The 25,082-nt window shown below is 41.8% G+C and overlaps 1 protein-coding gene across 2 annotated transcripts in view; it reads right to left on the bottom strand.

The window, feature by feature from the left end:
• TAF6L (TATA-box binding protein associated factor 6 like) overlaps positions 1–25,082 on the bottom strand; it is a gene marked incomplete in the record, with an annotated part of 985,055 nt that overhangs the window by 243,917 nt on the left and 716,056 nt on the right. For both annotated transcript variants that reach the window (XM_044057070.1, XM_044057071.1), the window contains 1 exon segment: positions 23,372–23,504. In XM_044057070.1, coding sequence (XP_043913005.1) covers positions 23,372–23,504 — 133 coding nt within the window.

The raw sequence follows: 25,082 nt of genomic DNA, 5'->3' as shown, positions 1-25,082 counted from the left end.
GCACCTCAGTGAGTACCGGTGAACTGGCGACTAGCTTAGGAGAAGCGTTGTCGGCAGCTTTGGACATAGGCGGGCTGTCTCTGTCTTTATCTTTGCGTTTTTCCTAAATGACGGTATTCTGACAGCTTACCGAAGATATATCTGGATAATTGAACCGAGTACCAAAATATTTAGAAGCGAAAATATACCGACGACTAATAGTTCATGGTTTAAATAAGGCACAAAACCGACAGCGAGGTACGTTGTGGTCAGGGCCTAGGCAAGGAATACAGTACAAATGAAAATCTTTATGAGGTATTTGCTTTCCACAAGAAATACAATTATTGACTTTCACTGACATCGGTTTATAGCGAGAAAAAGTTTCCCCAACGGGGTACTTAGCTTTAGTTGAAGGCTTTGGTTTTGAAACTCGAAAACGAAAATTTCAGGAGTCGGCCGACCGGCACTTGTGAACTGCTTCTGCTACGGGCACTGCACGACAAGAAAGACTGGGGTAATGGTGTCAGCTGCATGCTTTATACCAGTGACGACCTGATGTCACGGAAGATGAGACAGCAACGGACGCAGGACCCAAGACTTTGATAATCAGGTCGACTGAGGGCTACTGCAAGCAGATAACCCAAATGTGATGACTGCAACAGTGAAACACAAGGAACATCATCCCCTTCCAGGAAAAAGAGAGGGCATTCACCCAGGCCACAGGACATGGAACTCTGATGCAAAAGACAGGAAGTTGTTTGTTCAATGAGGAGGCAAAAAGATCTACTTGAGGAGTACCCCTCTAGTGAGCAATTGCTAGAAACACATCCCTGTGAGGCATCAACTCATTTGATTGTGTTGTGGACCTGCTCAGAGAATATGCCACTATGTTCTGATTTGAGGTAACGTAAACTGCCTGAAGGATCACCTGATACTGGACAGCTGGATTCCAATCCTGAAGAGCTAGTCTGCACAGGAGAGAAGACCATGACCACCCCCCCCCCTTACTTGCTGATACACCACATCAGTGTGGTATTGTCTGTGAAATTTTCAAGGGGTCCTGGAAGGAAAAGAAGATGAAAAGCCTGAAGAGCCAAAAGTAGGGTTCTTATCTCTTTGACATTAATGTGTTCTTTCTTTTCTTTGAGAGACCATATATTGGGCACTTTCAGTGGAATAAAGGAAGCCCTCCAATCCCACGTCCTAGGCATCTGTGAAGAGTCCTTGAGAGAGGACTGGAGATTGAAAAAGAAGCCCTGGGTCTAGGGAGAACTTATGAATTCACCACTGAAGTTCCAATTTGAGACATGGAAGTACAGGGACTAGAAAATCTAAAGGATGAGAATGCCGAAGCCAAACTGACTTTAGAAACCACTTGAGCTTTCTCATATGGAGCCTGGCCAAAGGAAGCGTTGGAATAGTGGATGCTATATAACCCAGAACCCTCAGAAACTCCCTGGTGAAGACCTTTGGGGCAGTAGAGAGGCCAAAGGGCAAAGCAGAGAAAGTACAGTAGCGTAAAATCTTACCATAACAGTAGATGTCCTTCTCTTCACTGTTGAAATATTCTTGACATCAGGGATCCCCTACCAAGGGCAGCATGACGTCCAGCCAGTACATCAAAGCCTTTAGGTTGTTAACAATACTCCTTAAGTCACACACATGGCACAAGGCATAGGGCATAAAGGTGATGTTCGGACATATCATCCTCAAAACTGACAGCCCCAGGAGGAACGCCAGCCCTAGGATACCAGATGGTAGCATACACATCCAGAGGGACAAAAGACCAGGGGGAGGAGGGAGGGAGCAAATACTGCAACAGTGGAGAGAGTTACATAACTGCACTATCTCCCTCCATTTCACTGTTGCAGTACTCTTAACATGAGAGAAAGTGCAAAAGCTCAGCAAGAATGCAGGAAGGAAGAAGGGCAATCAGAGCCTTCTAGGAGCCCATGAAGAATGGTCCTAGCAAAACCAGCTCTAGCCCTGGATATGGCATCCAACTTGTAATGTTTGGTAAAGGTATGCAACAAAGATGAGGTAGCTGTCTCAAGGATAAAATCAGTATCCAAATCTTTGAAAAAAGTACCAGAAGAAGCCACAGCCCTAGTAGTGTGAATCTTAACCACAGAAGAAAGCCTCTTACCATAAGAGCAATAAAAAGAAATGGCTTTAAAAATCCAAGAGGAAACAGAAATAGTCTGCTTGGAAACTGCTACACTTAATGATCTAGGATGAAAAGAAATAAAAAGATGATCAGATTTTCTAAAACCTTTAGCTTTGTCCAAATAAAATCTGAGTTGTCTATGCACATCCAAACTGTGCAACACCTTCTCACTAGCAGATCGCGGAGAAGGGAAAAAGTTACTGATTAAGAGACAAATCATCCACCACCTTAGGCTTAAAAGAAGGGCTGGTACGAAGAGACACACTGTCCTTATGAAAAAATAAAAAAGGAGGAGCAGCCATACAGGCTTGAAGCTCAGACACCCATCTGGCAGAAGTAAGGGCCAACAAAAGAACAATCATCCAAGAAAAGTGCTGTAAGGAAACTGAAGCTGCAGGCTCAAAAGAAGCCTGAGTCAATTTCTGCAAAACAAAATTGAGATATGAAGGAGGAGGAATAGGCTTCCTGGGACTTCTAATATGAATGATGCCTTTAAGAAACTGTTTGGCCCCGAACCTAAAGACCAAAGGAGGAGTTAAAGGCAGACAAGCAGAAACAGCTGAGGGGTGGGCTTTAATAGATGAATATGCCAACCCAGCATTGAGCAATTCACACAAATTAAGAAAGAACCAAAGAAACACTCACACTAAGTTGGTCCAGGTTATGGGAGAGACACAAAACAGAAAGCCTCTTCCATTTGGACAAGTAGGATTCCCTAGTAGTGGGTTTCCTGACCTACTGCAGAACCCGAAGCATGTCCTCACAAGAAAGTTACCTATAGGGAATCAAAATCCTATCACCCACATTTTCAGTTGATGAGTGGACAGTTGGGGATGGATGAGAGATCCCTTAACTTGTGTGAGAAGATCCACCCTGTGATGACTACCCTTGGCTAAGTGCAGAAGAAAATGGAACCAGTGCTGTTTGGGCCAAATGGGAGTCACCAGCAAGATGTTGGGAGCATTCTGTTTTATCTGGCAAAGGTCTTTTGGAATGAGAGGAAGGGGAAGGAAGGCATAAAGAAACATCCCCTACCATGTAAAAGGGCATCCATCTACCAGGCCAGAGGACATGGAGTCCTGGCACAAAATTGAGGAAGCTGCCTGTTCAGATGGAAGGCAAACAGATCTACTTCAGGAATATATCACTGGTGGATAAATCACATCCCTGTGAAGCATCCACTCATGAGGTTGTGTTACGGACCTGCTCGGGGAGTCTGCCACAATATTCGGACTTTAAAGAATGTACACCACCTGAAGAGTGACTTGGTATTGAATTGCTAGCTCCCACACCTGGAGTACCAATCTGCAAAGAAGACAGGACCTTATTCCCCTTATTTGTTGACATACCATATCACTGTGGTGTTGTCTGTAAAGATCTTTAGGAGCCCTGGAGAAAATTGAAGATGGAAAGCAGTTAGGTCCAACAGAAGAGGTCTCATCTCCTTGATATTGATGTGCTCCTTATGTTGCTGAGAAGACCAAAGGCCTTGCACCTTTAGGTTTCTGAAGGAAGCCCCCCAACCCCCATCTGAGGCATCTGTGAACATCTCTTGAGAGGGAAACAGGAATTGAAAGGGAAGCCCTGGATTCAAAGTCAGTTGGCAAATCCACCACTGAAACTCCAACTTGAGACATGGAAGAACAGGGACTGGAAGCTCTACAGGATGAGAATGCTGACTCTAAATTGACTTTAGATAACACTGAAGCTTTCATGTGCAATCTGGCGAAGGAAAGCATAGGGATGGTGGACGCCATGAATCCTAGAGCCCTCAGATATTCCCTGGCAGAAATCAAGGCCAGAGGAAGAAGGGACTGAAAAAAGGAAATCAGAGTCAAAGCCTTGGGAGGAGACGGGCGTGCTAGCTTAGAAACAGTCTGGATCCTGTATCCCAGAAAAACATGATCACGTGATGTGGAAAGGAAGACCTTTTGAAAATTTACAGTGAACGCCAGGCTTTGCAACAGAGCAATGACCCACTGAAGGTACTGTAAAAGAATCTCTGTAAAGGAGGTTTGAATAAGCAAGTCATCTAAATAAGGAAAGACCTGAATGCCTTTGAGTCTGAAAAAAAGCAATCACAGGAGCTAGGCATGTGGTGAATACTCTTGGGGCAGTTGAGAGGTCAAAGGGCAAAGCAGAGAACTGAAAATGCCTGGAAGCAACAGAGAAACGTAAAAACTTCCTGAAAAGGGGATGAACAGGAATATGGAGGTACGCATCCTTGAGATCCAGAGACCATAACAGCCTGAGGAAGCAGTACAGGGAACAAAGTCTGAAGGGATAACATTCCAAAGGAAGGAAACTTCAGAAAAATATTCAGGTGAGAAAGATCCAGAATGGATCTGCAAGTGTCCCCCTTTATGCAGACCAAAAATATTCTGGAATAAAACCCCTTCCCCCTTTGAGCAGCTGAAACCTCTTGAATAGTTCCCCTGAATCAAGAGAGACTGAAAAAAGCTCAACTGGTCCTGAGGTGGCTAAGGAATGCCAATGAAAGGGGGAAGAGATTTGCAAACCATGAAATATACCCTTTGCGAATGATGGAAAGAACTCAGAAATCATGGGTTATGCTTAACCAGACCGGAAGAGACAGAGAAAGATGATGTGAGAGAGGAATGTGGCTGGGAAGAACTGAGCAGTCAGACAGCACCTGGTTTATCAGGAAAGGAAGGCTTTTGTGCAGGAGGTGTCTGTGTAAACTTAGCAGGGAGAACCCCCCCCCCCCACCACTCTTCTTGCCTTTAGGAGAACGATGAGACTGCCTTATAATAAATGCCGGTTTATTAAGATAGCTTCTCAGGAACTTTGGCACAGGGAAAACAAAGATATGTTTCAGGTCCTGTAACTGCTTCCCTTTTATACTAGTTCTTCAGAACCCACTTATTTATAAAGAAGGGGCTAAACAGACTCATAACAATTTTAACATTTTTAATTACAGTGAGATTATACTTACTGAAGACCACTTTAAGTTACTGGCTAAGGGATTTAAATACATCCCCAACACTAGAGGTGATATTAAAAATTTTTTGTTACATTTCAAGTTGTTTTTGAGAAAAATCAACCTTTCACTTATATTTCATGGTCAGAACCAACAACAAGATGTGACTATTTTGAGGTGGAAAAGTACCTTCAATCCCCCTATCCACCCCAGTTAAAAAACCTTGAGTTAATGGTTGACAAGCGTATCAGGCAGTGGCAATCTGGAAAACAACAAATCAAAAAGCACAACCTTGACAAAAAAAGAATGGGATGTGTTGAATGATTTGAGATTTGATTGTAATGTTTGAGTTATGAAACCTGGTAAGGGGGGGTGGGGCTGTTATTATGAACACTTTGATCTATGAAGGAAAAATGCTGGAAATATTGGGGGACACTGACACCTACAGGCAGGTTTCCAAAAATGAGATAAACATCGCCTATAAAAAAATTGATTTGGCATTAAATTACTTACTTTTTGAAAAGCTGATTGATTTAAATTATTTTAACTATTTGACAAATGTTCGACCTAAGACCCCTACAATATTTGGCATACCCAAAGTTCATAAAGATTTAAACGACCCACCCCTCAGACCAACTGTCTCGGCCGATGGTTCTAAAACTTCACCACTTGCTAAGTTTCTTCATGTGAAACTAAAAAAACTGTGGGGTACTAGTTCCCAGATACTTAACAGATTCTTGGGAATTTTTGAAGCCTGTGGACCCTAATGTAAATTTGGAACAAGTGACTTTTGTCACTACTGACATTAAAGATTTATTTACTGTCATCCCCCACAATATCGGGCTTCAGTGGTTGAAAACCTCACTGGTGGAAAAATGCAAGGTTTCCACCAGTGATTTACACCTAGTTCTTCATTTGATGGAGTTGGTTCTGTTTAACAACTTCATATTTTTTGGGGGAGAATTTTTCCACCAAATTAAAGGCATTGCGATGGGGGCCAATTGTGCCCCCACATACGTCAACATAGTTTTAGCTTGGTGGGAAAAATAATTTATTTTGGAATCTGAATTCAAGAACCACTGGTTGCAATATTTTAGATTCTTGGACGATATTTGTGTTTTTTGGGTGGGGTCTGAAGACAGGTTACATGAATTTTTATCATACATTGAATCTACTACTAACTTTTTGCATTTCACAAGTAATGTTTCCAAGAACATCCTACAATTTTTGGATGTATCACTTGAAAAAATGGAAAATGGGAATATTAAATCTAAGTTTTTTCGTAAAAGTACTTATTCGAACTCCTTTTTACATTTTAATAGTTCCCATCCCATGTTTCAAAAAAGGAGTTTGGTGAGAGGGCAATACATCCGAGCCAGTAGGATGACCTCCTTAGACTACGATTTTGAAGATGAATGTGACTTTCTTGATCATCTTTTTAGGGAAAAGGGGTACCCAGACGATTTCCTACATGAGATTAGAGTCAATGTTTCCTCTAACAGAGCCAATAAATTTTGCCCTGTGTTAGGGTTGGGTATTCTTAGTGATTACAACCAGGTCATTCATGAAACAAAGGACAGTGTTGAAATTAATAGGGCTCTTATTACTGAGTACAACACTGATTTACTTCACTGTAATAATATAAGTGAGAAATTAATGGAATAATTGTTTGGAGTTCACTGACCTACCTTTGGACAAAAACTTGCCTTTGAAATTTATTTTTAAGAAGGGAAGGAATTTAAAAAACCTACTTGAGGAACAAGGAAGAAAAGGGATTGCAAGTGGTAAACGTAAAGGAACCTACCGCTGTGGGACGTGTTCCCAATGTCAGTATATTGCACACTGTGAATGGGTCTATGTACCCAGTAGAGACAGGAAGATTATTGGCCCTTCATACTTTAATTGTAATAGTGAAAGAGTTGTTTACCTGGCCACATGTTCTTCCTGTGGTGCATTTTACATTGGCAACATGGAGTGAAAGATAAAAAGACGTATCTATGAACATATATATATATGAGACTAAGACAAAAAAATGAGAAAAATGCACTTTTTAAACATACTTTGGGTTGCCAACAGGCAAAATACACTTTTTTTGTTCTTGAACAAGTGCAAGTTGATCAAAGGGGCGGGCACTGGGAAAACCTGTTGGAATACAGGGAACTTTACTGGCAGGTTACCCTTGATGCAGGAACGACACCAGATCTAAATGAAAATATTAGCATTGCCCCACTTTTAAAGTTAAGGGCTGCTAAATTGTAATATTTTTTTTACTATTACTGTATTTTGTTACATACATACACATATATATATATATATATATATATATATATATACATATACATACACACATTTTAAATATTTTGACATTGGATTTAATATTTGGTTATTTAATGTTCATTTATGATATTTATCTTTTTGGCCAGTAGGTGGGGATGTTGTATTGATTCCTATTATCATTTAATAGTATTGTAGAAATTCATTTTAAACATTTTTGGTTTTAAATGTTATCACAATGAATTTTAACCTGTATTCATGTAAATGTATGCTTTTTAAAATGTTATTGGGTCATTTTACGAATGTGGGCCTTGGTGAATTGATTTTTCAAACACAAGCGGTTTTAACTAATGTTTTAATTAATTCTTGAATTATGTAATTGAAGAGGGCGTTTGATTGGTGCACCGTTTTTACCCTACAGGTATATAAAATGAATGGTTTTAATTAAAGTATTTCTGATGAAGTCTATGGTTTTATGGACAAAAACGTGTGGTATTTGCAGCGTTAAATAAAGAGCTTTGTACACTAACTTTGCTGGGTGCGATCTCCGCTTTTTTCACCTTGATATCTGGTTACTGCTTCCCTTTTTCCTACAGGGACTTGAACAAATCAGCTGCAGCAGCACAAAACAAACATTTGTTGTCTAGAGAAGCATCCATCAAGTTAGCCTTAATATCATCAGGCAGAGGCTGAAGCTGAAGGCAGGAATATCTCCTCAGCACACAGCCAGTAGCTGCAGCCCTAGAGGAAGCATCTGCTGCAGCATAACTACATTTAATGGAATGGAGAGCTACCTGGGAAGAAGCCCCTAACACAGACAAGGCAGACTTCTTTCCCTCAGAAACAGGAAGTTCAGAAATAACCAGACAAGCCTGAGAAAGGACAGCCAAAACACAAATGGTCATATCAGTTGGATAATTAACAGTCCGAAAGGCTAGGGTGGCTAAAGAATAAACCTTTTTACCCAGCCTTTCCATAGTCCTGCTGCCCTTATCAGAAGGAAGAAACTTGGTAAAAGGCAGTATTTTAGAAGGCTTGTCATATGCCACAGACAGCACCTAAGGATCAGCAGATGGACATTTATAAAGGAATTTGCAGTCATCAAGTACTTTATAAAGCCTGTTTTTTTTAGGAGAAGAGGGCTGATAGTTTGGGGCCCGAGACGCAGAAGAAAAGGCATCCAATAAAGCAGCCAAAACTGGAGGAAAAGCATAGGGTCTAGGAGACTCCATCTGAAGGTGCTCGTTAATACCTCCTCTGCACTTCAGATACTTGGGAACAATCCCATTTAAAGAACTCCATCATCTTGGCAATGGTATCCCCAAACGAAATCTCCTCAAAAGGAGATTCAGGACTAGCACACTCCTCTTCCTCAGAACCATAATCCAAAGGACAAGGAATCTGGGTAGAACAGGCCAGGGATACCTCATCAAAATCCCCTTCTTCCTCAGATTAATCCTGATCCCTAGATCTATTCAGGGGGGAGGATGACCAAGCAGGAGCCGGGACAGAGACCCCTTGAGAAGGCTTCAAGGCCATAAGAGCATTAAACAACCCCTGTGTAATATCCTGCCATTCACTTTGAGGGTCTTTAGGAGCAGAAGAAATAGGTTTTGTCTCTTGCTTCTTTTTAACAGGGACATCCGCCTTATGAAATGCAGAAGGCCTGCATTCAATAATCATAGTCGAGACTTCTTCCCTTACCAGTGTCTGTGAACCCCCTCCCCCCAAAGGCTCTTCGATGATAATCAGCAGTGGTTCTCCCTGAACATCCAAAATGGATGTCTGCAATGCATCCGAGGATGTGCGAGAAGCCGGATCCATTCCAGCCTCTGAAATGGTTGCGGCAGAGGAATCCAACCCAGGAACCGGATGATCTTCCAGGTTTTCACCAGCCTCAAGACAGACATCCAGTGGAGGAGGCAGAGCTAAATCTGACCAAACTTTTTGACCTTCTGCAAAGACAGCTGACCCTCAGGTCAGGAAGTACCCTTCACAGCGTCTTTCAATAAAGCTTTAGACTCTGTTTTTCTAGACAGATAGTCAGGGATGAAAGGAGACTACAGAAGGTCTTTGGAACAGAAGCCTGACAAATAGTGCAGGACTATGGTCGTGAGAAGCACCTAAACAAAAAGTACAGTTTTGTACCTACCATAAATGTAGATGTTCGAGTGCTAATACAGCTGCAGTCATAACAGATGGGTTCTCCTGCCGTCAGGCGGGTCCTCGGTCGGCCGAATTCCAAAGTCTAGGTCCGGCGTCGGTTGTCGTCGCTTCTTCCCTGACATCAGTGCGACAGGGGTATAAAGGAACCAGCCGACGCCATTTTCTTCAGTCTTTCTTGTCGCGCGGTGCCCGAAGCAGTTCGCAAGTGCCGGTCGGCCAGCTCCTGAGATTACGAAAATTTGGAAACCGAAGTCTTCTTAAAAGCTAAGTACCCCGTTGGGGAAACTTTTCTTGCCTCAGACCGATGTCAGACAAAGTTAATAATTGTATTTCTTGTGGGAAGCAAATACCGCATAAGGATTTCCATTCCCTCTGTATACCTTGTTTAGGCCCAGACCACGACGTCTCGGTCTGTCGCTTTTGTGCTACATTCAACAAACGCACTATTAAGCATCGGGCGGAGTTCGCCCAGCATTATTTTGGGAAAGCATTTAACTATACTATGTCGTCGGATACTCCGACTCCGGTTTTGTCTAAAAAACGCAAAGACAAGGACCGACACACTAGGTCCGCGGCCTCTACCGACACCACGCCAAAGCCGGCTACACATGGCCCGGTTCTCAGCGAGGCGCCTACGCAGCCCCTGACTACCGACGACACTTCTTTGACGGTGTCTCCTGTGCCCGAGGTCGCAGGCTCCTCGGCCCACACCCCGACTACAGATACCGAAGCCACTCTTGGCGTTGTATCTCAGAATGTGGACAGGTCCACCTCCACTCAAGGTGTCTTCAGACCTTCCTCTTCTTTCTCCATCAAGGCTTTCACAAAGTCTAAAGCAACCATGCACTCTAAGAGACCAGCTACACAGGGCCCATCTCCAGGCTCCATGCCTAAGAAACAGATGCTTAAAATGGCTGAGGATTTAATTACTCTTATCAGAGGTTCTCAGCCCCCACCGGACAAAAGGCCCAGAGTGGAGGAAGATTCCCCCTCCTCTGATCAGGGCTCCATTATTTCAGAGCATTCTGATGATCAGGAACATTCCTACTCCCCTTTTGAAGACTCTGATGCGGAGGAGTCCATCCCTTCTGTCTCCCCCCCCAGAGGATTACTCATTTGGGGAAACTTTGCATACCTTAAGGGAACATTTCCACTGGGAAGGCCAAGATTATTCAGATTCCAAGAAAAGGCTCAGGGAATTTCTCTTGCTACCCCAGCACAGGCCTCTGGCTATACCTCCTGTCTTGGACATCTTAGATGATGTTTACTCGGAGGCTTGCCTTAACCCGGACTCTCTACCTCCAGCTCCAGTTAAGCCTGACAGGTACTACAGGGTTTCTGACTCACACCAATTTCTATACAAAAGCCATGCTGCTGACCCAGAAGCCATCTCACAGGGCCCCAAGGAAGTTAAGGCCTCCATTGCTAAAAATCCATTACCTTCCGAGAGAGACTCCAGATCCTTAGAAAGGTGGGCCCTGTTTGTTTATGTACCACATAACTGTGGTGTTGTCCGTTCTTATCAATAGTTGACCTGGTTGTAGAAGATCCTTGAAAGCTATAATAGCATTTATTACTGCTAGCATTTCTTTTTGATTGATGTGAAGGTGCTTTTCTTTTTGGGACCATTTGCCCTGAATGCACCGATCTGTCATGTGCGCCCCCCAGGTGTAGTCCGAGGCGTCTGTTGTGATGACTTGATTTGCTTGAGGCTTGCTGAATGGAAGACCTGTGTTTGTTTGACATGCTTGAGCCCACCACAGAAATTCCTTTTGCAGACATGGAATTAGTAGTATTATTGTTTCTAAACTGTGGCTGTGCTGAGACCATATGTTTTTCAGGTACCATTGTAGTTTCCTCATATGCAGCTTTGCACATGGGATTAGTAAGATGCAAGATGCCATGAATCCCAGAGCCTGCAGGATTTTCCTTGCAGTCAGCCTGGTGCAATTTGCTAGTGTTCTGAAGTATTGAATTAGTTGCCCCTGCTTCTCTGGCGTGAGGTAGGCCATCTCGGTGTTTGTGTCCAAAATGGCACCCAGGAAAACTATCTTCCGAGAGGGTATTAGCCTTGATTTCTTTTTGTTGACTGTGTATCCCAGAGAGTTCAACAACATTATTACATAAGCCAGATGTTTCAGAAGAATGTGCTTGCTGTCCGCTTGGATCAGGCAGTCGTCCAAATAGGGGTATATTTGTATCCCTTGAAGTCTGCAGTAGGCAATTACTGATGCCAGGCATTTCGTGAATACTCTGGGCGCAGTAGATAAGCCAAAGGGCAATGCAGAGAATTGATAATGGGTTGAACCTGCAAGAAACCTGAGGTACCTTCTGCAATTTTGTCTGATTGAGACATGCAGGTATGCCTCCTTGAGGTCCAATGTTACCAGCCAAGACTCCTTGCCCAGCATGGGAAGAAGTTGTTGTAGAGTGAGCATCTTGAATTTTGGTACAAGTAGAAATGAGTTTAGGATGGATAGGTCCAAAATAAGTCTCCAATCTTTTCCCTTCCTTGGCACCAGAAATAGCCTGGAATAAAAACCTTGACCTTGTTCGTGCGTAGGTACCTCTTGAATAGCTTTCATGTTATGTTTATGAGATCTGTAATTTGCCTTTGTGCCTCTGCCCTTTGATTGTGTGGCAGGTTTGGCATGCCTCTCATTTTTGGAAGGGTGTGAAAATGGAATTTGTAGCCTCTGTTTATAATGTCCAGGATCCATTTGTCCTTTGTGACAATATGCCAATTTTTTGAAAATAATGCCAGCTTTCCTCCTAAGAGGGCTGCCATTTGAGACTTGGTTAGCATGCAAAGGGGAAAGTCATTGGGTTTGCTTTCTGAAAGATTGCGAGTTATCCTCACCACCTCTTTGTGTAGGAGCTTGCCATTGTCTGCCTCTAAACGATTCTTGGGATTGTCCTCTGCCCCTCGGGAGCCTGTATCTGCCTCTTTGGGGTCTGTCCGTGGCAGGAAAGGACCAGTTTTTGGAAGGCCAATTTCTACTAAAACGTGGGGGTTGTACCTGTAGAAATTCTTTCACAGTTTGCATTGATTTAGCCTTTTCCTCCATTTTCCTTAAGACCTCCTCAGCATTAGCACCAAATAGTACATCCTTTTGAAGAGGGACGTCTAGTAATTTAGCTTTGACATGATCAGGCAAGGCTTGTTCCTTGAGCCAGGCATGCCTACGTATGACTGATCCTGTAACAGCAGCTCTACATGAGGCCTCTAGAGCATCAAAACCACATTGTAAGGTATGCTTACCCACTTGTTCTGCACTATGCATCAAATCCTGCAACTCCTTCAAGTCTGGTTGTTCAGGTTGTGACATTTTACTTTTCAATTGTGATAACAAAAACTGTTGGTATTTTAGCATATGAAACTGACAGTTTAAGGCCCTCATGGATAAGGTAGCCGAGGTATATACCTTTTTTCCCCACCTTTCTAAGGATCTGGAGTCTCTCGGAAGGTAATGGATTTTTAGCAATGGAGGCCTTAACTCCCTTGGGGCCCTGTGAGATGGTTTCTGGGTCAGCAGCATGGCTTTTGTATAGAAATTGGTGCGAGTCAGGAACCCTGTAGTACCTGTCAGGCTTAACTGGAGCTGGAGGTAGAGAGTCCGGGTTAAGGCAAGCCTCCAAGTAAACATCATCTAGGATGTCCAAGACAGGAGGTATAGCCAGAGGCCTGTGCTGGGGTAGCAAGAGAAATTCCCTGAGCCTTTTCTTGGAATCTGAATAATCTTGGCCTTCCCAGTGGAAATGTTCCCTTAAGGTATGCAAAGTTTCCCCAAATGAGTAATCCTCTGGGGGGGAGACAGAAGGGATGGACTCCTCTGCATCAGAGTCTTCAAAAGGGAAGTAGGAATGTTCCTGATCATCAGAATGCTCTGAAATAATGGAGCCCTGATCAGAGGAGGGGGAATCTTCCTCCACTCTGGGCCTTTTGTCCGGTGGGGGCTGAGAACCTCTGATAAGAGTAATTAAATCCTCAGCCATTTTAAGCATCTGTTTCTTAGGCATGGGGCCTGGAGATGGGCCCTGTGTAGCTGGTCTCTTAGAGTGCATGGTTGCTTTAGACTTTGTGAAAGCCTTGATGGAGAAAGACGAGAAAGGTCTGAAGACACCTTGAGTGGAGGTGGACCTGTCCACATTCTGAGATACAACGCCAAGAGTGGCTTCGGTATCTGTAGTCGGGGTGTGGGCCGAGGAGCCTGCGACCTCGGGCACGGGAGACACCATCAAAGAAGTGTTGTCGGTAGTCAGGGGCTGCGTAGGCGCCTCGCTGAGAACCGGACCATGTGTAGTCGGCTTTGGCGTGGTGTCGGTAGAGGCCGCGGACCTCGTGTGTCTGTCCTTGTCTTTGCATTTTTTAGACAAAACCGGAGTCGGAGTATCCGACGACATAGTATAGTTACATGCTTTCCCAAAATAATGCTGGGCGAACTCCGCCCAATGCTTAATAGTGCGTTTGTTGAATGTAGCACAAAAGCGAAAGACCGAGACGTCGTGGTCTGGGCCTAAACAAGGTATACAGAGGGAATGGAAATCCTTATGTGGTATTTGCTTCCCACAAGAAATACAATTATTAACTTTGTCTGACATTGGTCTGAGGCAAGAAAAGTTTCCCCAACGGGGTACTTAGCTTTTAAGACTTCGGTTTCCAAATTTTCGTAATCTCAGGAGCTGGCCGACCGGCACTTGCGAACTGCTTCTGCTTCGGGCACCGCGCGGCAAGAAAGACTGAAGAAAATGGCGTCGGCTGGTTCCTTTATACCCCTGTCGCACTGACGTCAGGGAAGAAGTGACGACAACTGACGCCGGATCTAGACTTTGGAATTCAGCCGACTGAGGACCCGCCTGACGGCAGGAGAACCCATCTGTTATGACTACAGCTGCATGCACAATGAACATCAAGCAATGCTCGTGACCGGCTTTATGGGGAATCTGTCTCCCACACTGGCATTTACCCTTTCTGGATGACACAAAACCCCACAACACAAAAGCAAAAGCAAAAAACCCCAATGGGGCACTTATCTAAGCAGGTAGGTAAACCAGCAGTGACTCAAATGATCAGGCCGATGATCAAAGATGTAATCTGGACTGGTGGCAAAGACGTTCTGAGGATGATATATCCAGATGTCACCTTTTATGCCCTAACGCCTTGTGCAAGGAGCATGTGTGTGATGTAGGGCATATCATTAACAACCTAAAGGCTTTGGTATACTGGCCAGAAGTTGGACCGCCCTTGGCAGGGGATCCCTCATGTTAAGAATACTGCAATAGTGAAATGGAAAGACACCTGAAAATGCCAGGAAGCAACAGAGATATGTAAAAACTTTCTGAAAAGGGGATGAATGGAACATGTAGATAAGCATCCTTGACATACAGGAAAACTAGAAAAGCTTGAGGAAGTAAAAAAGGAAACAAGGTTCGAAGAGATAGCATCCAGAAAGAAGGAACCTTCAAAAAGGTGTTTAACTGATAAAGATCCAGAATGGATCTCCAAGTGCCTTCTTTCCTGGGGACCAAGAACATTCGGGAATAAACCCCCTTCCTCCTCTAAGGAATTGGAACTTCTTGAATAGTTCCCTGAGCCAGCAGATCCTGAAGCACTTTTGAAAAAAGGGCAGTTGTTCCTGAGGTGGCATAGGAATGCCCAAAGGGGGAAAGAGGGGAGATTTCAAACCATGTAATACCCCTAGTGAATTATGCAAAGAACCCAGGAGTCTTGGATGACCTTTAAGCAAATAGGAAAGACAGAGAAATATGCAGAGAAAGAGGAATGCGACTAAGAAGAGCAGGGCAAACAGCACCTGGTTTGTCAGGAAAAGTAGAGGCTTCTGAGTAGGAGGAGTTTGTGTAGCTTTAGGATAAGGAGACTTCTACCACCCTTCTTGAATTTGGGGAAATGGCAAGACTGCCTACAAACAAAAACAGCCTTGTTAGGGTAATTTCTTTGAAATTTAGGAACAGGTAAAACAAAAATATGTTTCAAATCTTGTAAAGCCTTACCCTTTTCTTGCAGGGACTTAAACAATTCAGCAGCAGCACCACAAGACAAATGCTTATTATCCAGAGGGACATTCATGAGTTCTGCATTCATACCATCAGGCAAAGGCTGAAGTCTGAGCCAAAAATACCTCCTCAAAACAGAGCCAAAAGCTGCAGCTCTACATGAGGCATCAGCTGCATCATAGCTGCATTTAATGAAATGCCGATCAACCTGAGAAGATGTCCCTAGAAATGAAACAGTAAAGACCTTCCCCTCAGAATCAGGAAAATCTGAAATAACCTGACGGCTTGAGAAAGAAGAGCAAAGACATATCTGGTCATATGTGTCTGATAGTTTACAGGTCTAAAAGCTATGGTAGCAGAAGTATACACTATCTTACCCAGCAGCTTCATAGTTCTACTGTTCTTGTCAGAGGGAAGCAACTTTGTAGAAGGCAACAATTTGGATGGCTTATCACAGGCAAGTGACACCACAGAAGGGTCAGCAGAGGGGCACATATAAAGGAACTTGCAATCAGGCACTTTGTAAAACCTATCAGTTTTATGGGGGGGGCAGGGGGCTGGGAATCAGGAGCCTGAGAAGCAGTGGAAAATATATTCAACAAGGCAGCAAGGACAAGAGAAACAGAGGGCCTTGGAGATTCCATTTGCAGAAGCTTACAGTACCTCTTCTGAGCATCAGACACCTGAGCACAATCCACTTAAAAAAAAAAAAAAAATTCCATCATTCCGGAAATGGTGTCATCAAAATAAATCTCCTCCAAAAGAGAGTCAGGACTGATAGACTCTTGTCCTTCAGAACCGTAATCTAAGGGAGAAGGAATCCAAGAATAAGTCTGGGATTCTTCATCAGATAAGGCTTGCTCTCTAGGCCTCTTAAGAGGGGTAGAAGACCAAGGAGGAGCAGGAAAAAAAAAACATTATAATAAAGGCTTTAAGCCATAAGGGCATTAAATAGGCCTTGAGTGAAGTTTTGCCATTCACTCTGCCAGCCATTAGGAACAGGAGCAATATGCTTAGTTTTTGCTTCTTGGATGTCAGCCTGATGACATTCAATGACAGTAGTCAGCATGTCTTCCTTTACTTAAATCTGAGAACACCACTAGGCTCTGAATATCAGAAGTGGATGTCTACAAGGATTCCATGGATGTGCATGAAGCCGGATCCATGTTGGCCTCCGAAGTGATTGCAGCAGAGAAACCTGACTGTCCTCCAGCCTTTCACTAGCCTCAAGAGAAACATCTGGTGGAGGCAGTACATCTGAAGAATCTAACCGATCTTTCTTAGTCTTCTTTGGAGCCAGCTGACCCTCGGGCAAGGATGATCCTTCCATAGTGTCTTTAGCCAACAGGTTAAGTCAGTGGTTTTCTAAATAAATAGCTAAGGAAAATAGCTGACTATGTAACTTCTTACGGACGAAAGCTCGACAAATCGTACAAGACGTATGATCGTGGGAAGCACCTAAGCAAAATAAACACTGCTCATGAGGGTCTTTATGGGAAATCTGTCTACCACACTGGCAATTCCCCTTTCTGGATGACATGAAACCAACAACCAAAAGCAATTAAAAAAAGTGATAAGAAAAACAAACCAAAAAAAAAAAAAAACAATGGGACACTTATCTGAAAGTGGCTTGGCAACCAACAGATGAACGGGCATTCAGACTGATGACTGAAGATGGTGTTTGGACTGGTGACAAAGCTTTTCTGAAGATGGTACATCCGGATATCACCTTTATCCCCTATTCCAAGTGCAGGGAGTATACATGTGATGGACAGTATACCCACTGCAACCTAAAGCCTTTGGTATACTGGCTGGCGATCAGGCTGCCCTAGGCAGGGAATCCCTATTGTAATGAATACTGCAACAGTGATATGGAAGGATATGTATAGGAATCAATTAGAGGAGGTTAGAAAACGCTGGGAAGAGAGACTGGATAAGCAATTCACAAAGAAACAATGGGAGGAAATATGCATGGCTCCTAAATATGCAATGAAGTATAAAAGATTTAGGATTTTTGCTTGGAAGTGTTTGCATATATATTTTTATACCCCAAGCACACTCCAAATAATTCATTGGGTAAACTGCAAATATTGGAGATTTGATGGAGAAGAAAGAAGTAACTGGGAACATATTTTTTGGGACTGCAAACAGTTGGCAAACTTTAAAAATCCTACAGACTACTCCATCAGAAATACTAGGTAAGTAAATTAGTATAACTAAACTGTCTTTCGGCTTTTCCCGGTTAGGGGTCGCCACAGCGGAACTCCGGTCCGCTAATGATTGGCAGTACATTTTTACGTGCTGGCTTGCTGGGCCTAACGCACAACCTTCAACAAAGGAACGTCCATTCACGCATGTCGACACACAGAAGACGCTCTGAGAATCGAACGTGTAACATCTGTGAGGCGACAACGCTACCGCAGCACCACCACCACAGTCAGGTAAGTAAATTAGTATAATTAAGAAAATTATTTTTTGAACTGGGATACAGGATCTGAATTGCCTACATATAGTAAGGCCTTGCCAAGTTTAATTCTGGTGTCTGCCAAAAAGCATTTACTAGAAAATAGAACTCAAAGAAAAAATTAAACGTGTTTTAAGTAATTAATCTATTAACAGAGAAAACAAAAAAACAGGAAGTGGAATTTTTAGAAAAGAGTAGGACCAAATTACATAGGAAAAATGGGAATTCTTGAAACAATACATGTAAAATAATGTTATGGAAAAGGAATACGGTTTAAGTGAAGGCTGGAATTGAGTGATGTATGTAATATTGGATTAACGATAACAATACAGACGTTCATATGTGATGTATGTTTGTAACTGATATGTCAATAAATCTGTCTTTATTTAAATAAATGTATGACTGTCTATATCATACATGATAATTCAATAAAGATGTTTAAAAAAAGACTCTGCAAAGACAAGCAAGTCATCTAAATAAGAAATGTGAATACACTGCAGTCTGCAATAGGCTATAAATGGACCTAGTCACTGTGGGCATTCTTGGGTAATTCAAAGGGTAATGCAGAGATCTAATAATGCAATTCAGACACAGAAAAACCTTAAAAAATATTTTGAAATCTGAGGATATAGGAACATAACCATCCTTTAAATCTAGAGTGATCAAAAATCTGAAAGGGGAATTAGTGGCAACAGGTTAAGGGATAGCATTTGGAACTTTGAGAAAGGAAAGATTCAGGACTGGTATCATGAAGCCTTTTTTTCTTTGGTAGCAGAAATATTCCTGAATGAAAACATTTCAATGTCAAACAAAGGTGATCAGGCTCCATGACCACCTGAGTCAACAAATGCTGAATGACAGGAGGGAAAAAAGTAGTTTGATCTGGTGGATGTGGAAGAATCCCCTGAAAAAGAGGGATGGACTCCCACTGCCATCTGTACCCCTTCTGTCTGAGATTATCTTTTGCCAGAGAGAAATTCAGAGGCAAATTTTGGGGAAGATTTAAAGGCTTACCAGAGTATGAAAGGGGGTTAACATTTGAAGACAATTTAGACTTTTTTGGAATGTCCTGGTTTCTGGTAAACGCCACCCTTTTTTGACACCATTGTTTTTCTGAACATCAACTTAATAGACGTTTATAGAGAATACTTATTTTACTTTTTATGCAAAAAATCCAGAGTTAGAGATGAAATCTTTAAAAATGTGGAGACTGAAGGCTTTAAAATCTGATTCATCCCTTGAATCAGCTTCTCTCTCTCATCACACTTCTTCGGGAACTGAGCAGCAGATGGTCCAAAAAAAACCTCCCTATCAAGGGGGAAATTCATAATTTCAGCTTTAACATCCTTTTAAATTTTGAGAACGTGAGCAGGCAAACCTTCTCATATCAGTACTAAAATGTAGTTGATGCTCTTGCAAAAGAGTCAGCTGAGTCACAAAGCACATTTCAAAGAATGTTTGTTACCACAGAAGCAATAAGTAAATTCAGAAAATATTTTTCATCAGAATAAGGAAAAGCAGCAGTAATGTTTCTCATATTCTTAGATAAAGCAAACAAAAACTTTAACATGTCAGCTTGACAATTAATAATCCTAACAATGTGTGGCAAATGCATACACTCTCTTCCCAAATCTATCAAAGTCTCTCTCATCCTTATCAGGGGGGTGGCATTAGCATTTACTAAATGTTTAGCTGCAGAAGGATTTGTTGAGGAAATCACATCAGGGTCAGTCTAGGATTAGAAAATAAAAAATTGTAAACCTGAGGAACTTTATACAATTTAACTGCTTTCTTATAGGTTTACAGGCTGGATGTCAGGCATGTTGCAAACAGTAAAAAAAAAAAAAGAAAAAACATCCTCCAAAGCTGGAATAACAGGTGGAACAGTGGTAGTTTGAGGAAATTCCTGTTGTAATAAACCTTATTTTTTTTTAAAGAAACAAGAATGTCACTATGTTCCCATTGAAACAATTGGTTCAAGCTATATATGGTTTCAGAAAAAGAAAACTATTCCAAGAGACAGTCAGAAGAAACACTCTCCGCAAAATAAGAATCAGTTACTCGAGGAGAAAAAAACAGGAGTTGCTCCCTCACAATCATTTCCCTGTTCATCACACTGGGAATCTTCAGAACATAAGGATTTTTTTCTAACTAGTAAATACAGAATGAGAAGTATTAAGAGCCTGGTTTACGTCCTGAGCTAAACTCAATAAATCATCCTAGTATAAAATAACAAAGATAGGTAAAGACAAATATCTAACTTTCTACTTCTTTTTAACAAGAATCTTCATAGAAGCAGACTGACTCCTTTTCAGGAACATCATCCTGGGGAACAGGTATTCCAGTCTGGACAAGCAGAGAAGCATTCCCTAGTCCTTCCCCGAGAATAACAAGAGTGGTTCTTCCATGCCTGCCAAGGACACAACCAACAGCTACATTTAAAAAAATTGTCTTGCTCCTGTCTATTGTGGCTGAAGGAACTACATCAAAGGAAAACAAGAAAAAAGAGAAGTGGTACGAGGAACCAGAAATGGCCACAGCAGAGTCTCTAATCTGCAGTTCAAGCAAAGTAGTAGATTGCTGAAGGGGCAAGGAGCTTCACAGAATCAGACTAACTCCTGTCAGGAACATCATACTGGGGAACAGGTATTTCAGTCTGGACAAGCAGAGAAGCATTCCCCAGTCCTTCCCCCGAGAATAACAAGAGTGGTTCTTCCGTGCCTGCCAAGGACACAACCAACAGTTAAGTCGTCAAGGAAAAAAGTCCAGGTACAACTGACAGCAGCTGTTTGTTACAGGCAAGTATCAAAAACCTACCACACTCACCTTAAAAAAAAGCACAACATACACTTAACCATAGCCCCTTTATCACAATTTATAAATGTCTTCTCACAAAAAAATGGTGTAAATGTTAAAATAACAGAGTTTATGCTAAAGTATAATAAGAACCACAGTCTTCCAACTGACTGAAAAGTTATGTGAAAGCCCCCTCCCCAGCATAAAACAGTTTTACTTTATAATGCAGTATTTTACTCTATTTGTGGAATTTTCCTTGAGGGAACTTATCTACACCAGCAATGGAGAAACACTGGCCAACTATCAATCCTGAACATCTACAAAAGGTGGACTCCAACTGCAGAAAAGGTCTGAATGACCTGGCACCCAGACTGTTAATTTCCTCCAGCTATGCTCATGATCTCAATGTTTTTTCCAATGGAATGTGCCCTTAACCTTTGGAAGCAGGCCAGCTGTTACATTCTAAGCAGGATATAATCCACATAGCTAAGGCTTCTGCAGCAGTGGACAATGCCAAACATCTGAGAACTAATGAATTTTACTATTTAAGTCTAAGAATTAGTTACATGACTGAAAGCATTTCAAAGAATTATCAGATGTATACACTGATGTGACTAGCTTACTACAGTAAAGGCAAGACAACATGCACATGCAGCCATTGTATGTTCTGAGAAAGTCAAAGATTTGTAATAGATGTAGTTTAGGCAGCAAAATGAAAGTAATGGAAGTTGGAAAATATATGCCCATTTGAATGAAATTCCCCAGGGTGGTTTGAGGGGTCCTTGAGCCTGTGATCGGGTAAACTCATAAGGTGCAAGAACCTCTTAAAGTGGCCCACGCATTCTGACTGAGTGACTCATTCAAAATTTCACAGCCTGCAAATGGAAAATGTGGGAATCCCTTTGAATTTCCAGGATGAAAACTTGTTAGTTGATTATATCCTTTGTTCCCTTATCATTCACATAAGAGCCATCTAAGAAACAAAACGGAGAGGTGAGGCATATCTATGGCAGACATCACGGTCACAGACAAACACAGTGTGACATTTAACCATAATTAACTCTAAGGTCTAGAACTCCTTACCTGTATCCATCAGGTCAGTATGTTCCCTCCAGTCCTTTAAGACTATTCTGAAAGACTTCCTACGCAAAATCTGGCACTGTTCTTACTCAACCCAGGATAGACTCTATCCCTAGGTATGAACAAGTACTTATTCTGACCTTACAACTCTTTACCTGCCCTTCTTCACTCACTTCCTTACTTCAATTTCTCTCATTTGATTCTCTATCTTAATATGCCATAGCTCCATTTTTTTCCTCTCACTTCATACTGCAATTTCTGTTGGTATTAGACTAATCTTTAATTTCTGCAAACTGGCTGACATTCCTCTAAATATTAAATCAATGTCATATAAGTTGTATCAATTCTTAACCAATGTTTTCACAGTATATCTAATTTTGTATAATTTACACTGTACATGTTTCTGTATTATTTTTAAAGACTATAAAATTGTTCTTAAAAGTGTTTTTGTAATATTTTGGAGCTTTTCCTCCTGGGTTTGAACTGAAAATGGGCAACTGCCCAGTCAAACTTTCCCAGTAATCAAATGTCAATAAATAATAAATAAATGTCACAGATGGATAATTTATCCCAAATACAATCACTGCCCTTCCTTGATAAAAACCATCAGCCAGACAGCAGGTGGTAATGTCCAGTTACCTGCTCTCTGTTAATTCAGCTGAAAGAACATGTGCAAGACAATGCACCCATTCTTAATTACATATGCAACTGAACATGGAGGTATGATTGGGGTCAAATGGAAGGGGGGGGGGTCACATTTTACTGAATATGGGAACCCGTAGTGCAAGGGTAGTCTACTATACCATTAGCAAAAGCTTAGTCTTGTAGATAAAAATAATTGCAGTATCAGGGAGTTGGAAAGCCCTGCCAGGTAATATCATTTCACATGCACTGTGGTATCAGGAGACTTATGAGATCTTCTTCTTCTTCTATCAGCTGCTCCCATTAGGGGCCACCACAGCAGATCATCTGTTTCCATTTCTTCCTGTCCTCTGCATCTTGCTCTTTCACACCAACCACCTGCATGGAGACTTGTGAAATGGAGTTACTAAATCCCTGCCTTGGCTGTAGAAGTGGGTAATGCAATTAAGAAATTCAGCATGAGATCATAAATCTGAAAGCTACCTGCTCATTTACATAGTGTGTTAGTGCAGTGTAAAACTGATGCCACATCTAGTGATGCACTGTGCAGTTTCATTTAGTAACATCTTTATATAACTTCATTACATTTTGGCATACGTTGTTTACATTTCAAAAGGGTGCATCTGTTCACCCAGTGTATCTAGATACATTTTAGTACCCAAACCAAAGTACCTTGACTACTACACTTTTCCTAAATCCATGTTCTCTGTTATCTATGCAAACACACACCACTCCCAGCCATAACAAATATCAGTAAATAACAGCTTCTACAAAACTGCCTACCATTTCCCCCATTAATAAAAATCGTACTTTTATTCAACAGTAGTGAGAAGGTTCATATATTTACCTTCCAGCCAAGTGCATGAAGGCCAACTACTGCTCCATAGTGCGAGCATAAGGGGCGAACAGGATCGACCAACACTTTTTGTAGAGACAGCAGGATCTGGTGATACAAACCACTCACTAAGTCTCCATGGGTCCTGAAATGCAAGAACCAACCAACAAATCTTACTTTATAAAAGAGCCAACATACTTGTTTACAAAATATTTTTTTTTATTAAAAACAGCAGTACCAGTGTGGCAATTACAGAGAGGAACATACTCAAAGTCACAGACATATGACAAATAATGCAAATGGCTACGTGCATTACTGTAATAACCCTGGTTAACATAGCGGTTACGAAGACACAATGTTAGGAAGAATCTGGATGAGTTTCTCTAGATGTTTGAAGAGCTTCCACGTTTTTGAAATGTACTAACCATCATTTTTAATGGATTCTACTTACTGGATCTTGTCTAAAACAACTACTGTTAAAGAACAGTGTATCTGACCAATTGGTGGCTTGTTTTACTTTTGATCTACTTGATATTATGCCACTCACATGTGCTACTCCAATTATACAAATGTTCACATTATTGTTTTCCAAACATATATATATATATATATATATATATATATATATATATATATATATATATGTATATGGATCCCCTACACTACACCAACACACACCCAAAACACCAACACCAAAAGACCGACAACACACAATACTGAAAACTCACAAAACCGAACACCATAACACCGACACACAAAACGTAAACTACACATTACACACAACTAGATATGCACTAACCTTAACCCAAACCCTAACCCTAAGGACCGACACTACTGCACACTTACCCTACCCGCTCCCTAACACTAAGTCCGACACTACCACACTCTCACCTTTCACGCACCCTAACCCTAAGTCCGACACTACCGCACACTCACCTTTCCCGCACCCTAACCCTAAGTCCGACACTACCGCACACTCAACTTTCTTGCACCCTAACCCTAAATCCCTCACTATCGCACACTTACCGAGTTGCGCTCACACTTTGCCCATGTCGGTGTTTCGGCTGTCGGGATTTCACCTTGTCGATCATCTCTGGTGTCTGTCTTTTGGGCGTCGGCTTTGTGGTGTGTCAGTCTAGTGTAGGGGACCCATATATATATATATATATATATATATATATATATATATATATATATATATATGTGTGTGTGTGGTTTTGTGTGTGTGTTGTGTATGAATGAGAGAGAGAGAGAGACAGTGGAATAAAAAGAGGAGATATAAACTCCAAATTTTACTAGACAAATGCCAAAAAAATCAAAATTCTAAATCCAGTGCTGCTGTATATGTGCTATAAATTGCAACTTCACAGCGTCCTAGTACTGCATTACATGTCAGCTCCATTAGAATTCATTGAAACATCACTCATTAACAACTTTGTGCAGTTTGATACTTTTCCTACAAGTTGACCAAGTCCATTAGACTTTATGAGCAATGATACATAGACAACTTAGAATACAACCCCCCCCCCCCCCCGAACGTTTAGAAAATTAAAATTCTGACCATTTGGCTGTCTCTTTTTTCTACCAGCTGTAAAACATAAGCCACTGATGAACATTTGCAATACAAAGGAGGCAGACTTTCCAGAGTTTCTACAAACTTATTACACATGAACTATAAGATGATTTTCTCCATTACTGATGCAACACATCAAAACACAGTCAA

Source organism: Protopterus annectens, chromosome 15.part0, assembly GCF_019279795.1.
Source record: "Protopterus annectens isolate FY-2018-M chromosome 15.part0, PAN1.0, whole genome shotgun sequence".
Taxonomy (NCBI): domain Eukaryota; kingdom Metazoa; phylum Chordata; order Ceratodontiformes; family Protopteridae; genus Protopterus; species Protopterus annectens.
The sequence above is the reverse complement of the archived record's forward strand: the minus strand, read 5'-3'. Positions and strand labels throughout refer to the sequence as shown.